Source organism: Electrophorus electricus, chromosome 7, assembly GCF_013358815.1.
Source record: "Electrophorus electricus isolate fEleEle1 chromosome 7, fEleEle1.pri, whole genome shotgun sequence".
Classification (NCBI taxonomy): Eukaryota; Metazoa; Chordata; class Actinopteri; order Gymnotiformes; family Gymnotidae; genus Electrophorus; species Electrophorus electricus.
This window is the reverse complement of record NC_049541.1, coordinates 23,257,113-23,273,203: the sequence shown is the minus strand read 5'-3', so window position 1 is coordinate 23,273,203 and position 16,091 is coordinate 23,257,113. Positions and strand designations below refer to the sequence as shown.

At 45.6% G+C, this 16,091-nt stretch overlaps 1 protein-coding gene across 6 annotated transcripts; it reads left to right on the top strand.

Annotated features, from left to right (window-relative positions):
• Nucleotides 1-1,143: 1,143 nt before the first annotated feature.
• On the top strand, nt 1,144-16,086 carry klhl32 (kelch-like family member 32). Of its 6 annotated transcripts, none has more exons than XR_004776317.1 (13): nt 1,144-1,302; nt 1,914-2,117; nt 3,909-3,972; nt 4,197-4,377; nt 6,315-6,422; nt 8,061-8,159; nt 9,760-9,975; nt 11,681-12,410; nt 12,680-12,738; nt 13,197-13,389; nt 13,583-13,677; nt 13,871-14,387; nt 15,605-16,086. XR_004776317.1 is itself a non-coding variant. In XM_035528322.1 (13 exons), exons 4-13 carry the CDS (start codon nt 3,950-3,952, stop codon nt 14,030-14,032), a joined length of 1,866 nt encoding a protein of 621 aa, XP_035384215.1. In that variant the 5' UTR covers nt 1,144-1,302; nt 1,518-1,574; nt 1,917-2,117; nt 3,909-3,949; the 3' UTR covers nt 14,033-14,869. The 6 variants fall into 6 exon arrangements, 5 of the variants coding, with proteins under 5 accessions (XP_035384215.1, XP_035384216.1, XP_035384214.1 ...); XM_035528322.1 differs by lacking the exon at nt 15,605-16,086 and adding an exon at nt 1,518-1,574 and having other exon boundaries at nt 1,917-2,117; nt 13,871-14,869; XM_035528323.1 differs by lacking the exon at nt 15,605-16,086 and adding an exon at nt 1,518-1,574 and having other exon boundaries at nt 13,871-14,869.
• The last annotated feature ends 5 nt before the right edge of the window (nt 16,087-16,091 follow it).

Below are 16,091 nucleotides of genomic sequence, written 5' to 3'. Positions count from 1 at the left end.
TGTGAAATTATATTGCTTAGTTCATCCTTGCAGTCTTTACTTTTGAAAAACTGTTTTTAAACAACTTTGAAAAAATATCCAATATAAAAAAACAATAACAGAAATGTTTGCCTAGTCAGCAGTGGTTCTGAGTTCAGAAGCTTAAACTTAAACGTGGTGAAATCAAATTGTAGAAAAACAACAGTATAATCCAAGTATATGTTTAATAGTAAAAGTAAGAGCACTTCCACACGCACGCAAGGGAACTCAAGGGATTGGGACTAAACAACTGTGTAACCTTAAGAAAACCACTTGTCAGTGAGGCTAACCGGCAAAACCACTTATCAGTGAGGCAAATCGCTTCAATTTGTTAGGGAGCATAAAGATTGGACTCTGGAGCAATGGAAAAAGGCCATGTAGTCTGATGAGTCCTGATTTACCCGGTTCCAGAGTGATGGGTGCATCAGGGTAAGAAGAGAGGCGGCTGAAGTGATGCACCCATCATGCCGAGTGCCTACTGTACAAGCCTGTGGGGGCAGTGCTGTGATCTGGGGTTGCTGCAGTTGGTCAGGTCTAGGTTCAGCAACCTTATGTGCCCAAAGAATGAGGTCAGCTGACTACCTAAATATACTGAACGACCAGGTTATTCTATCAGTGGATTTTTTTCTTCCCTGATGGCTCGGGCATATTCCAAGATGACAATGCCAGGATTCATCAGGCTCAAATTGTGAAAGAGTGGTTCAGGGAGCATGAGACATCATTTTCACACATGGATTGGCCACAGTGTCCAGACCTGAACCCCACTGAGAATCTTTGGGATGTGCTGGAGAAGACTTTGCACAGTTGTCCAACTCTCCCTTTATATAAGATCTTGGGGGAACATTAATGCAACTCTGAACAGAAATAAATGCAGAAGCTTGTGGAAACGATGCCACATCGAATGCCGTAATCAAAGCTAAAGGCGGTCCAACGAAAAGCGCAGGATGTAAAGCAAACCAGATTGAATCTTACTGAATATGTAATATTTCCAGGACAACTAAACCGTACACACTTGTCATATTTCTAAATTACTGCAGCGCACCAATGCGTAATCGACTCGGGACTAGTAGCCGCCCCGTCTCACATGACCCAGCTTAGCGCATGTGATCTAAGGAAGGCGGGGACTAGACACGATTGTGCCTACTGGAGGCAGAAATACGCCGAGGATGAGTGTGCCTGGTTCACATTTCGTCCCACAATCACGTTTGCGCGTTTCTGTCTAGAGTCAGCGGATACATGCAACGACATCAGAACCAGCGACTGAAAATAACACGGGATGCAGAGGTAGCCAAAGCTTTATAGCGATTCTCGGTTGCGTTGTAACTCGTCACAAGGTGCTTGAGCATTAGGGGAACGTGCGGGTGCTTACGTTCGAAATGAACGGAATGAAATGAATTGCTAGTCAACATAGTGGAAATGTGCGTATAACTGCTGCATAAATGAGTGTTGCAAGCCCAGACGGTCAAAACTTAGGTTTTCTGTTTACCCCCAAACATCAGTTATGGCTGCTGAGCTGTCCTGTTGCTAGGAGACCTTTTGACAGCTAAGATTTAAAAGTGAGTATGCTAGCGCGTGGGCCAGACATCGCTTTTGCCAATACGGACCAAAGCGTAGCGCACCGCTGTTATTACGCACGCGATGTCATTTTTATTCACGACCAAATAATATTGTTGCAGACAATCCGCACATCCAAACGGTTAACATTTTGGCTGATAGTTAAAATAAGTTATAATAACTGGAAAATAATATGCTGTGATCTGCATATATTTTATTAGTGGTAAGCATGCCTGATTGCAAGATGGGTCACACTGCCCGTATGCTGATATGGATCACATTTGTACAAGAAAACACATAAAATGCGCCATTTTCTACGTTTCTTTGCCCTTCGGTGTCAGCAGCGGCTGTCTGAAGGTCATTCTTAAAACAGAGAAGTGCTCGGGTGGCACTACCGCCGAGGGACACCCAACGCCAATGAATCCTGCACCCGCTCACGCTCGCGCTGCTGCTGTACTGTTCGGTCAGCTGACGGTGGGCTGGGGCAGTGTGGCGTGCTGATATTGGTCCTGCTGGTGTCTTGGCAACAGCGTACTTGTAGTAAGGTAAGTTGTGGGCTTGCGGTTCCATACACTGTGACCTCCAGTTTCGGAGTGTGTTCTAAATGCATCTTTGCATTTAAAACTCGGTTGGGCAGTTTAGAAGTGTTTGCATTTAAGCCTCTAGCACTGTTGTGCAATCTGAGACTACTTGCATTTTTGACTAAGACTGTTGGGTTGTCTAAGACTTAATGATGCTATGAACTGATGCTAATTACATTAATTAGATGGACATGACAGGCGTCTGGCGTTTTTGTAAGCCCTTTACACTGTGTGCACAAGTATTAGGCAAGTTGTATTTTTGAGGATTCATTGTATTATTGAACAACTACAGTGCTCTCAGTCATTCCAAAATTTTAAACCTCAAACCTGAATATTTAAGAAAGTAAAAGTGAGGTTTTGGCTTTCTTAGGAGAATATCTATATGTGCATAATTATTGGACAACTATCAGTGTGCAGAATCATTATGGTAATAAAAGTAAATGGAAAAACAAATTTTCCCATCTCACTTGTTTATTTTCCTCTGTTAAAGTGAGAATAATAAACTCAACTTTACAAAAGAACATTTCACATTGAAAAAAAAAAAAAAAGACCAATATAGCCACCCTTCTTTTCAATAATAGTCATAAGCCTTCCATTCATGAGTCGGTCAGTTTCTTAATCTGTTGATGATCAACTTTTTGTGCAGCAGCAACCGCAGCCTCCCAGACACTGTTCAGAGAGTGGTACTGTTTTCCTTCACCGTAAATCTCCTGTTTAAGAAGGGCCCACAAGTTCTCAATAGGGTTTAGGTCAGGTGAGGAAAGAGGCCATCATGTCTTTATTTTTTCATCTTTAAGGCCTTTACTGGCTAGCCATGCAATGAAGGAACATTGTCCTTCATAAAAATCATAGTCTTCTTGAAAGATGCATGCAGACTTTTCCCCTGTACCACTGCTTGAAGGACATGGCAGTAGGTTTAGGCGTTGATTTTGAGTCCATCTTCAACCCAAAAAGGTCCATCTAGCTCATCTTTAATAATACCAGCCCATAGCAGTACCCCACCTCCACCTTGCTGGCGCTGGAGTCAAATTGGAGCTGTGTGCCTGTTACTGATACAGCCACTGGCTCATCCATCTGGTCCGTCTAGAGTCACTCTCATGTCGTCAGTCCATAAAACCTTTGAAAAATCTGTCTTCAGATATTTCTTGCCCCAGTCATGACGTTTCACCTGGTGCGTCCTGTTCAGTGGTGGTCGGGTTTCAGCTTTCCATACCTTTACTCAGAGACATGGTCCTGAACACCTTGTACTTCTGGGCACTGCAGGTAGGTTGCAGTTCTGGAATATGACAGAACTGGAGGATAATGGGTTCCTGGTCGCTTCATGTTTTATTCTTCTCAAAATCTTTTTTTTTTCTTTTTTTCTCAACCCGTTTCTTGCGACCCTGTTGACTATTTGCAACAAAACATTTGATGATTCTGTGATCACACCCAAATATTTTAGGAATTTTAAGAGTGGTGCATCCCTCGGAAAGACTTTTTTACAATTTTTGACTTTTGAGAGTCAAATCTCATTTTTGCCTCACATCATCTGATATGCTTAAATCCAATAAGAATTCATGTTTATTCAGCTTGGAGTTGGCAAATGTGTATAAAAATGATGTGGTCAAAATACTCTCTTGCCTAATGACTGTGCTCACAGTGTATTTGTCTGGTTATACTGTGAGACTTTCTCTGTGTTGGCCCTTTGCAGATAATTCCTCTCTCTTTCTTTGGAGTTCTGCACATGCTCAGTGTGGCCTCTGTCGTGTGTTCTAGTTCTAGCAGGCCAAAGCCCCTCCCACCTCTCCCTTTGGACCATGCCTTCTGAGCCTCCGCCAAGGTACACACCTTGCAGCTCATCCGTATCTGCTAGCTAGCTGTCTGCGCCTACACACACCCCTGCACATACACCTGTTAATATGCTTTTTTGAAACAGCAGCACACTGACTGCAGGTGCTTAACCTGTGTGTGTGTGTGTGTGTGTGTGTGTGTGTGTGTGTGTGTGTGTGTGTGTGTGTGTGTGTGTGTGTGTGTGTGTGTGTGTGTGTGTGTGTGTGTGGCCAGCCCCCAGGTCATGCTGACAGGTCAGAGGCTCTGTCAGTCCAAGTCCCATCAGCACTCTGTTCTCGCTGCTCTCAACCAGCAGCGTAAGGAAGGCCTCCTCTGTGATGTCACCCTGGTTGCCGGGGAACAGAAGTTTCATGCCCATAAGGCCGTACTTGCGGCCTGCAGTGATTACTTCCGGGTAAGACATTGTGGGGTTTTTTTGTTACCACATAATCACAGATTTTCAACAGAAAAGAAACACAACCAGCACATAAACTTTGTAAATATAATACATAGCCAAACTCAAAAGAGAAACAGAGGATGCAGATGAAATGAGACTTTAATTATTTAGTAATAATTACATTGTCATGCTGTCAACTTGCTTGTTCTTTACAAAAGTTAAGAAAGGCTGCCAAATAATATAAAACTTACTCTGTTAGAGGGTCCACCAGTATCCGATCCGCAATTTCGGATGGCACGTGACTTCCTTCGGCCAAAAGGCTATATGCCTTGAGAGGTGATGGCTCTATGGCCTTACTAAATATCCTAGAAAAGGTCTTGAAGATGGTCTGCCAGAATGAACAGCTTCAGACATGTCCAAAACATGTACTATGGGTTTTTTTGTTTGTTTGGTTTTTGTTTTTGACACTTTTACTCCTGACCATTAACATTAAACCTTACTAACCCCAAGCCCTAACCTTTTACTGCTAATACTCTTCCATTAACCCCTTGTAACAGAATAGCAAAAGTGCAGGTTTTTGTTCTCATAAATGAACCTTTGGTATTGTCTTTGTTTTGAAGTTTTGCTAAGGGCCAGGTGATGCTGTGATAATGGATTACATGATGATGGATGTAGGATTGCATCACAGCATTGTTATGGACAACACAATCAAGTTAGAGACTTGTTTCCATTGTGGTCCTTGAGCATGCAGTGAAGGGCATGGCCACGCCCAGGAACAGATTGACTGACGTGGCAGCTGGCCACGCCTAGGAGCAGATTGACTGACGTGGCAGCAGGCCACGCCCAGGAGCTGAATGACGGACGTGGCAGCTGAATGTGCCCTGAATGAGAGAAACATGGTCACTGTAAACTGTGGTAAACTGAGGATAGGCCAGACCTTTTCCACTCTGGTCTCTAGGGCAGCGGCTGAGCTGGTGGGTAGGTTTTAACCTGAGACTTGGTTTAACCTGAGACTTGGTTTAACCTGAGACTTGGTTTACGTTCAGAGGCCGAAATGCTGCATATGGAATGGCCTGTGCCTGCCACCCACAACTTTGCCTTGGCACTTGATGCTTGTGCAGTTTGCACTGATGCAAAAGGTGATGTTCACAGCACCAGTGTGCTATGCTAGAGAAATGTGTATGCATAGGCTTGGGTGTGCATAATTACATATGTTAATGTGGGGAGGCATTTGGGCATATTACTGTGTGTGTTCACATAATTTCTCTGGTACCGTCCTGCCCGAGAAGAAGCGTGCATCACTTGTTGGACTTCTCAATGGAGCACTGATGGTCATCCATGCAGGCATGAATAAACAAGAAGTACACACTTGATTTCACTATGATTTTCTTGTTTTTATTCAGCCTGATTTATTTTTATTTTTTTTTACTGCTTTAGTGACAGACAGTCAGATGTATGGTAATAGAAAGTGATGTTTCTCAAGCAGACATCAGAGCAGAGCTGGGGAGCTCCTGCGCCTCTAACGCTCTGGATGGTGAACCTGTGTGTGATCCGTCATGCTCCCTTTCTGATGGCAGATCCACAAGTGTCTAACGCTCCTGCTGTGTGACAACAATCAATGCCTTTGATTACCAAGCCCCTGCCTGGAAACCCAGCAGGGCAGCCTGGCCTCTCTGTCCCGTGTGTGTGTGTGTGTGTGTGTGTGTGTGTGTGTGTGTGTGTGTGTGTGTGTGTGTGTGTGTGTGTGTGTGTGTGTGTGTGTGTGTGTGTGTGTGTGTGTGTGTGTGTGTGTGTGTGTGTGTGTGTGTGTGTGTGTGTGTGTGTGTGTGTGTGTAAAAAAAAATTTACAGCACACAGTGGGTGTTTGAACGCTATTACTCTTGCTTTCGCTCTCAAAACAGCTATGAAACACTCTTAAAGGAGACTAGTACCATGCTTTCTGTGTGTGTGTGCAGGCCATGTTCAGTCTACGTATGGCAGAGAGTGAGGCGGATGAGGTCACTCTACAGGGAGTGTCTGGTGTTGGACTTAAGCATGCTCTAGACTTTGCCTACACAGGCCAGGTAAGCACAGTAGTCCATACACAACACAAACACTAAACACAAAATGTTACAAATATGCGACCCTAGCCTAATACCAAACACTCAACGCACACACACATCAAAGGCAAAACACCTCTAGTCCAAAACTAAACATGCAACACACCAAAACAAACACCTCAACACCAAACACACAACAAAGCTAACTTAAAGCAAACCCATCATCAAGACACAAGTTGTACATGCACAACACAAATCATATCTGGCCTGCACAAACACTTACACTAATTGATCCCAACCAGTGCAATCCAATAAGTGAATTACAGCCATTAACTAAAATCAATAACCCTCGCATGTTCCATTTTATGTAATCTAACTCTGTATATAGTTTTTGTACTATATACAATCATTACTCACCACCTGTAACGTGGCCAAGCGTGCAGGAGAAGCTTTGAGGGATAGTGATGAGAAGCTTCGGAATTAAATGAGGTTTACTTCATTTGAGACTCACCTTTACTGGCATTACACTGCAGTCCAAGAATAGGCTTAATCTGTGTCTAGGAAAGTGGAGTAGGGTAGGGTCAAGGTTGTGGGGTTTGAGGGTTGGTTCCACATGTTGGCAGCAGAAGGCGTAGAGGGCTGTAACTATGATTAATCCTGTTGCACCCTGGAGATGTACAGAGCCTCAATGTGTCAACACAGCAGGATGTATTCAGAAAAATCTAGACTTGATTCTGAGATATGAATTGCTCTGCATAGTGTTCAGTTCTAGTCATAAGTCTGAAACAATGTGTTAAGTGTGGAAGTGTTTAAGTATTATAATATCCCCACCAGATCAAGCTGAGCTGATCCTCCACTGGATAATCTGGTGCTATGATGCTTTCAGCACTGTTGTTCCAGAAATTATGCTAATGTCTGGCTTGGTTTTGTTTTTTGGAGGTGTGTGTGTGTGTGTGTGTGTGTGTGTGTGTGTGTGTGTGTGTGTGTGTGTGTGTGTGTGTGTGTGTGTGTGTGTGTGTGTGTGTGTGTGTGTGTGTGTGTGTGTGTGTGTGTGTGTGTGTGTGTGTGTGTGTGTGTGTGTGTGTGTGTGTGTGTGTCTTTATATATATATATTGCACTTCACTAGAATTTTGAATATATCTCCATCTCATTTATAAAATCCTCCAGGATGATGTAGAGACTGCATCCGTTTTTAAGGATCCTCCACTAATCTCCCACAGACGAGACAAAAACATCAAAGACATACTCATGAAGAATGAGAGAAATGTCCATTCAGATAATTATTGTGGAACTGTAGCCTGCAACCACTCTACATGTGCTACATGATCATTTATTAACGCAGCCACTAAAATAACCAGCATGAAATGATCATTTGTTATCACTCATTGCTCCTCATGTATTGCTGCAGGAGTAATCAGTTTTACATTAGAGAAATGTAAGAGAAGGCATGACAGGATTATGGATTTGCTGTTTGTCATTTCCGGTGGCAAGGCATTTGAATGCGGTTGCTCACCTGGAATCTTCTACAAATCTTTACATACATCTAACGCCATGCGGTCCGTCTAAAGACTTCCAGTGGTGCGTTTGCTGGATGTTGGATGTGCACGGTTGCCCTCACCGCTTGTCCCTCCTACATCTACCGTGTTCTCCACGTCTCCACAGATCGTGTTGGAGCCCAGTCTGATCCACGACGTTCTGTCTGCTGGGAGTCATCTGCAGCTCCTGGAGCTCCTTAGCCTCTGCTCACACTACCTAATTCAGGTCACACACACACACACATACACACACACACACACTGAAACTGGGCTTTAAAGAACTATACTGACATTTGTGTTGCATGTTTTCAGTTATGGTTGATCTTCATCTTTGAGTGTGCATCTGTGTGACACACTGCACATTTAGAGCGAATTTAAAGCATTAGAAGGTTCAGAAGCTCCGCTGCTAGAGAGAACCGTACAAACACAAGCCCACAGTGGTTTACAACACTTGGTAGGTGGCCCGTTGACACTATCATGAAACAGAAGCTCCCAACAAGAGAGGAGGGTTGTGATGTAAACAGGAGCGTTACTGTTTTTACTTTAACAGTGAAGAACTGATCCAGAGCAGAGATTCAGTCCAACTGGTTGAGCATTTTTTAGACTGAGGTTGTTTGATTGTCTAGCATATGAAATATGCTGCTTTTTGGGATTTCCTATCCCCAATAACTTATGCAATGCTGTAAAAAAAACTTATTTGTTGTGAGTCTGGAAAGCTAAAGATGTACCTCATTTGTAAGTAAAAATAAGAAAATATCAATAATGCCTGTCACATTTGATCCATTTAGTCAGATTGATGCTAGCACTGGATTTATATTTTAACTAAAGTTTGCCATATTGTATGAAGAAGTTTATACCAAAACTCGGTTTCCCTGAAGTGTAGGCAGTTTCCCTGACTGCCTACACTTGACTGTTTAAAATTTGAATTTAAACAGGACTGCCAGTAGATGGCAGTGTGTCTCTGCGTGCGCGCGTGTGTGTGTGTCTCTCTCTCTCTCTCTCTCTCTGTGTGTCTGTGTGTGTCTCTCTCTGTGTGTCTCTCTGTGTGTGTGTGTGTGTGTGTGTGTGTGTGTGTGTGTGTGTGTGTGTGTGTGTGTGTGTGTGTGTGTGTGTGTGTGTGTGTGTGTGTGTGTGTGTGTGTGTGTGTGTGTGTGTGTCTTTCTCTCCCTCTCTCTCTGTGTGTGTGTGTGGGGGGGGGGACTTTAGCGCTAGTTAGCTCTATTACTTTCTCTCTTTCTGGCAGTACTTTGATTCTCCACCCTGGCCTGTTCTGCTAGGATAGTGTTAGGTCCGTCTTCTGATTTTCTGCATTGTGTGTGGTGTTTGAAATTGGACAGTTAAGAGTCAGGAGACTGAGCTGATCTTCATATTGTCTATGTTTACTTGATCATGAAGATCAGGGTGCTAGTCAGTGTATCAGCACAGGACAGAGAGAGAGAGAGAGAGAGACAGAGAGACACCTACCTCCTCACTGCCTTACCTTGGTGCTTGCTTTCACAGAGGCACAAGGCACAGAATGATCACAGAGACGTTCAGAAGAATTGGAGGTGCTGAACATAAATGTTAGGTGTAAATCTATCAAACATAAAACAGAATCAGTAATAATTACAAATAAAACAAGCACAGAAGATAATGAATGGCATGGGAATTGCTTCAGTGGGCACATGCAGTGTTATTGATATAGGGATATGTTTGAATAAGGGTGTATAATGTATCTCTGTGTGTATACCCAAGTCATTGTCTAGATTGGACTGCATTTTCAGTCTCTGTGACTTTGTGGGTAGTTACCCAATAGCACTTGTTTGTGTGCGTGTGGTTATGAGCAGGAGCTGAACAGCGTAAACTACCTGGAGCTGTACCGGCTGGCCGATCTGTTCCACCTGCCGCCGTTGGAGGAGGCTGTAGTGGCCTACGTTGTGGAGCACCTGTCTGAGATCCAGCACGGCTGTGAGGAGGAGGTGTTTCTCCTGCCGGCTCGCCTCCTCCGGGAGGTGCTCAAGAGTGACCGCCTCACCTCCCTCAATGAGGAGGAGATCTGGCAGGTGTGTGTGGGTCTGATGCTCCTGCATCAGCTCATAAACAGTTAGGTAACGGGGATGCGATCATGTGTTCACGTTATTAGTGGAGAAAGAAAAACAATGACAAGCAGACACATTTTATTCCGTCTCCCTTATACTCAGACTCTCAAACACACCTCTGGCCTTGTCTGTAAAACTTCAGGGTTCATGTGCAGTGAGTCAAGAGTGACTGTGTGTGTGTGTGTGCGCACAAGAGAAATGGTATAGCTGTTCATTTTTACCAATCACACTTCTCCTTCACCCCCACCCCACCCCCTAGCCTAGTCTCTCTCTGATTAGGCCCCATGTGTCTCTGCCAGAGCCCCAGTCCCCCAGCTGTCAGTACCGCCGCCCCACTGATTGAAAACAATCAGGCCTCTGATGGCACAATTACCCTGACCCCTTAACCAGGCGCCGCTAGCGTAATCACAGGCTGATTAGGCTGCGCTGGTCCTCCTCCACTCCGCTCCGAAGGTTAATTTGGGCATCAGACGGCTGCTTGATGGGCAGTGGGGTTGGCTCCGTCGCCCGCTCGCCCCATCGTGCACCCGCCACCGCTGCCCCCGATATAGTTTGGCTGTCAATCATCGTCATGTCGAGCTCTCCAAGTCTCACGCTCTGGAAATCACATTTTCTTCCTCTTTGTCCCCCAGCTCCCCTGCTCCCCCCCTCCCCCATTTTCTTTCGCTGTGTCTGTCTGCGCGTGGGCGAGGGTGGGTGGGGGGGGTAATTTATTCTGCCCTGAGGAAGTTCTCTGATCCACCATGACCTTCACAGTCAACAGACGCCGCGGAGCTCACACCTCTCTCTTTCTGCTTCGCCCCTCGTCACAGATGTGAAAGGGGTGAAAAAGAATACAGAAAATGAGGAATTCAAAGGCTTAAGGGGGGAGGGATTCGTGTTAGGATGCCAGTTCATTTAGTATGGGTGATGGTTAAGGGAGGAAGAGAGAATGGCAGATCCAATCAAAAAAGAGGCCTTGTCACATAGCAACTGCCCACATCCCAATCAACACTAAGCATCACATTCTAAAGCATTTAGCATGCATGCTGGGTATTGTGTAGGCGTGCATGTTTTGTTACTGGTCAGAGGCTGTGCTCAGTCATTTCATCATGCCGCAGTTACCTGTTTTACAGTTGACTGTGCGCACCTCTGAGTGAAACCTCACAAAATGGGGGACATATGTGTAGTTACTAGTCCCTACTGCTGCCCTCCCCACTTGCTGCCTTTTTTTTTTTTTTTTTTAGTGTGTGCTGGGGGGGGGGTTCATCAGTGTCAATGATTTCAGTGCTATCTCGTGTTAATGTGAAGGCCAAAATACAGCCGTAATGCTTAGCCAGTGATGTATTGTGTGGGCCTACAGTAATACAGGCATTGCTGCTGATATGGCTTCTTCTCTCTCTCTCTCTCTCTGGTGCTCCTGTGTAGTGGTACTGATATGGTCTCTCTCTGGGGCTCCTGTGTAGTGGTACTGATATGGTCTCTCTCTGGGGCTCCTGTGTAGTGGTACTGATATGGTCTCTCTCTGGGGCTCCTGTGTAGTGGTACTGATATGGTCTCTCTCTGGGGCTCCTGTGTAGTGGTACTGATATGGTCTCTCTCTGGGGCTCCTGTGTAGTGGTACTGATATGGTCTCTCTCTGGGGCTCCTGTGTAGTGTTGATGTCCTCACTCTCTCTCTGGTGTTGTAGCTGCTGGTGCGTTGGTTAGAGCATGGCTGTAGGCTGCAGTACTCGGAGGAGCTGCTCCAGCACGTGCGCTATGGCCTGATGGAGGTCCCCACCCTGCAGCGAGTCTCCCGCAGCCTACCACTGCTACGGGCTGGCCCCACGGCCGGTGCCCTGGTGGACGAGGCGCTGGACTACCACCGAGCCATGTTTGCCCAGCCGCTGCGGCAGACGGCACGCACCACGCCGCGCTTCCAGTCCCTCACACTGTACATTGCGGGCGGCCGCAAGCGCGAGGTCAGCCGCGTGTGTGAGCTGCGCTTCTTCAACCCTGGCCCCCAGGAGCACCTGCGGCAGGTCGGGGGCGGGGCGAACTGGAGCGAGCTGGCGCCCATGCCGGCCGGGCGTAGCCACCACTGCGTGGCCGTCATGGGGAACTTCCTGTTTGTGGCGGGTGGCGAGGTGGAGCACACAACCGGCCGCACATGTGCCGTGCGGAGCGCCTGCCGCTATGACCCACGTGGCAACCGCTGGACGGACATCGCACCCATGAAGGTCTGCCGAGAGCACTTTGTTCTGGCTGCGTTGGGCCAGTACCTGTATGCGGTGGGAGGCAGGAACGAACTGAGGCAGGTTCTGCCCAGCGTGGAGCGCTACTGCCCGCGCAGGAACAAGTGGAGCTACGTGCAGGCCTTTGACCGATCCCTCTCCTGCCATGCAGGCTGCGTAGCCGACCAGCTGCTCTGGATCTCAGGTACTGCAACTACACTAACTTAAAAATGCCAACTAGTCTTTTTCAGTTTGGCTTTTAACCAGACCTACTGACTTATTTTACCTTTTCAAAGTCATGTAAAATCTACTTGATACAGCATGTCTTGTGTTTGTAATATAACACACAACAATCTGATGAGATATATATAATGAGATGATCTTAAAATCTATGTGCCTATGGGAATTGTTTGTCAGTTGAGAGCAATACAAGCTATATTGGTAGAAATAATGAGTGTCCGGTCTTCCTCATAGGTGGGGTCACAAACACAGCTCAGTACCAGAATCGACTGATGGTGTACGACCCAGAACAGGTAACTGATAAGAACGGGTGGTGTCCTGTGTCTTGGTGCAGGCTCTGTTCTAAATGGTGTGCATTTCAGAGAGTAAATTAGAGAGGGTTAGAAGGGTGAGAAGGTGGAGGTGGGAGCTGAAGTGATGGAGTGAGACTTATTGGTATTCACGCTAGCTCCAAATTCACCTGTCAGGAGTGGCAGCCTCCACCCACACAGCCAGCAGCCAGCAGATGGTCATGCGTCAGTTGCAACACAGACTCCCTTCCAGGCTTTCCTGAATGTGTGTGACCAGGGGACTCGCGCATGTGTGCACGAGCACACATGCTCTCACACTATCTATATGAACTCTCTACAGCGGTTTATGCTTTAGCACTTGGGAAGGGACATCTGACATTTTGGTGGAAAAGCAGTCAGCTGAAGGTCATGGAATAATGCTGTTTTTCTTTTTTCTCTTTCCCTCCCTCCAACTGTCCCAGAACCAGTGGCTGATGCGCAGTCCCATGCTGCAGAGGCGGGTGTACCATGTGATGGCAGCCGTCCAAAGGCAGCTGTATGTTCTGGGTGGAAATGATCTGGACTTCAATAACGACCGTATCCTGGTACGTCACATAGACTCCTACGATATTGACATGGACCAATGGACCCGCTGCACTTTCAGTCTGCTAACAGGTCAGTGTACGTACATACACACATGCGCGTGCGTACGCACACACTCCTCTGTTGTGCCAGTGAAGAGTTGCAGCTTATGAATATTTGATCTTGTGGACAAATATGTGTGATGAATCTGCCTGGCAGTGAGAGTGATAGGGTCTGTCGTGTACAGAGTAAAAGCTTTCAGATGTCTCCCCCTGCACCCAAACAGGGCAAAACGAGGCGGGCGTGGCTGTCCATGACGACAGGATCTATGTTGTTGGTGGATATTCTATCTGGACTAATGAGCCCCTGGCCTGCATCCAGGTGTGTACATCACAGCTGTGGGTTATTGTCTTGCATAGTGAACAAAGAACTCAGTGTGAGGTAATGATATATAACATGGTAATGGAGTCATTAAAGCAGGTCTGGGGAAAACGCACTGGGGTAATGAATGACGCTGTGGGGTTAATGTGGTAAAGGGGTAATTAACATGACGCTGTGCCTGTTTGATGGACAGGTTCTGGATGTGAGTGCTAAAGGGAAGGAGGAAGTGTTTTATGGGCCAACGCTCCCATTCGCCTCCAATGGGATAGCCACATGTTTCCTCCCTGCTCCCTGCCCCACCTGCCCTAACTTGCAGACTCTACAGATGCCCCACCACCGAATAGGAGCTCTCTAACATACTCTGGTGCCTACACCTGGAGAAATTCCTAATCCAACAGCACAGCATGTGATCTGATGAGAATGGAATCCATTGCCCGGAGTGTACTTGCCGTCCACTTTAGGAGTGGACCAATCTGAGAATTAGCTGTGTAACCAGTATGAAGTAGTGATGGATAAGGGGTACTTGAGCGGAGTGCAGTGAAGGCTGATGCCAAACATCTTCCACGTCTCATCCATATACTGGTGTAGTTCAAATCACCTCATCTCACAGAGATACTGCACAAACTGGACCCGTCATAAAACCTCACATGAAGTTCATCTGAAAGGACTGCCAGTCATTTACCAGTGAATACCCACCAGATGAAAAGCAGGTAATCTGACGCAAAAAGCCAACTTCCTCAACTTTCTGTTCAATATGAATCTCTTATGTTTGTTACCTTGCCTTCCAATATGTTCTCAAAACTATGGCCTGTACTTGTCTTTTCCTCCATGGTCATTTTGCCTGAATACCTGAAACTTCATCCAATCGTTGAAGAAATGATTGCATCTCATGCTACAGAAGGAATTGAGTGCTTTCTATTCCAACTCAGGAGTGCTACTGTATAGTTGAATGTTTCTTATTCTGACCATAACTGAACTCTTGCACACAAATAGTGTCAGGCTAAGCTAAACCTGTATCATGCTGCCTCCGGGAGTGTTTTCTCCATTTTGGTATTGGTACTGAACTGCTCCAATCCAACACATCCTCAGTGGTTCTATGTCTGGGGAGAAACATTAAAGAGGATGTTTTTCATTTTTTAACCTTTTTTTTTTTTTAGCTTTCAATAAATACCGAAGTTATGCAATTGTGCAATATGGCTAATCCTGTGTTTTTAATCAGGGCGTTCGTTTGAGAAATAGTGAGGCTTTTGGTTCATCTGAGTCATGACTAACACTTACTACAGCTGCCATTAGCCTGCATAAATGTCTGAACTGCTAGACATGACCAACCTCTTATCAGCCATCACTAACCATCAGAACTGCTGTTGCTTAAGAGTAAAGATGCACTACAAATAAACTGGCCATATGGTGAAAGGCAACTGTGCTAGTGCAGATATTTAATGACATTTTGCTTTTACATAAAGCTATGATTTGTCCTGTTCAGTGAAACGTTTCTTAATAGAAAAGTTCAGGTTTTACTTAATACTAATTCTTGTTCCTTTAAACAGTACCAACCAAAGAAGAAGAAGAAGAACTTTATAGAGAATTAACATTTTCAGATATCTCGGAGCCAGCACTAATTATGAATCTCTTATGTCCCGATAATCAAATTAATCAGCAAACACTGCAAACACTGATCAATACAAATATGAGCAAAGTGTAATACAAGAATCAAATTGCAGTCCTCTAGGTCAGGGACCTACAGATTTTTAGCCTCCTATACACTCAGGATTCTGTTGTAATGGTACAGTGAAATCGAGGCTCACATTTGAATAGCTCTGTTCTACAATATTTATACTATTACACACAGGCAGACAGAAGCCTAATGAGACACAAGTAGTGGAAAGAAGATCATTAAGAGTGATTTGTGTGATGCCCTGCCCCTCAGTATCAACAGAGGAGGGAAAGAACAAGAGATGAGAAGACGAGAGATGGACGCCCAAGGGAGTTGAATTTGAAGAGAAAAGGAATCATGGACTGAAAAAAAGGATTCGAACTGATGAGACTACAGGCACCTTGGGTCCAGAACTGCGGTGAGACTGGAAGCAGTGAGACAGCAGCATGACAGAAGTCAGAATGCAGTGTGAAGGCAGTGTGAGGATGCAGTGCCTTTTCCGTGTGCAGATAAAGTTTGGCAGAAATGTGCAGGAGCAGAGCTACTGTGTAAGTACCAGTCCCACAGCAAATTCCACCAAGGGCCAGCCCTGCACTCAGGGTCTCCATTCGGATCCCATTACAAAGGGCTCTCATAGATGATGCTACTCCTGTACCTTTTTCAATCCTTTTTCTATTAAATCAAAAGTCTGCTTTTGAGTCATTATCCCACTACACCTGCTCCAGCTAATCATTGAATCTGTCGATAGCTGGTTTAAAGC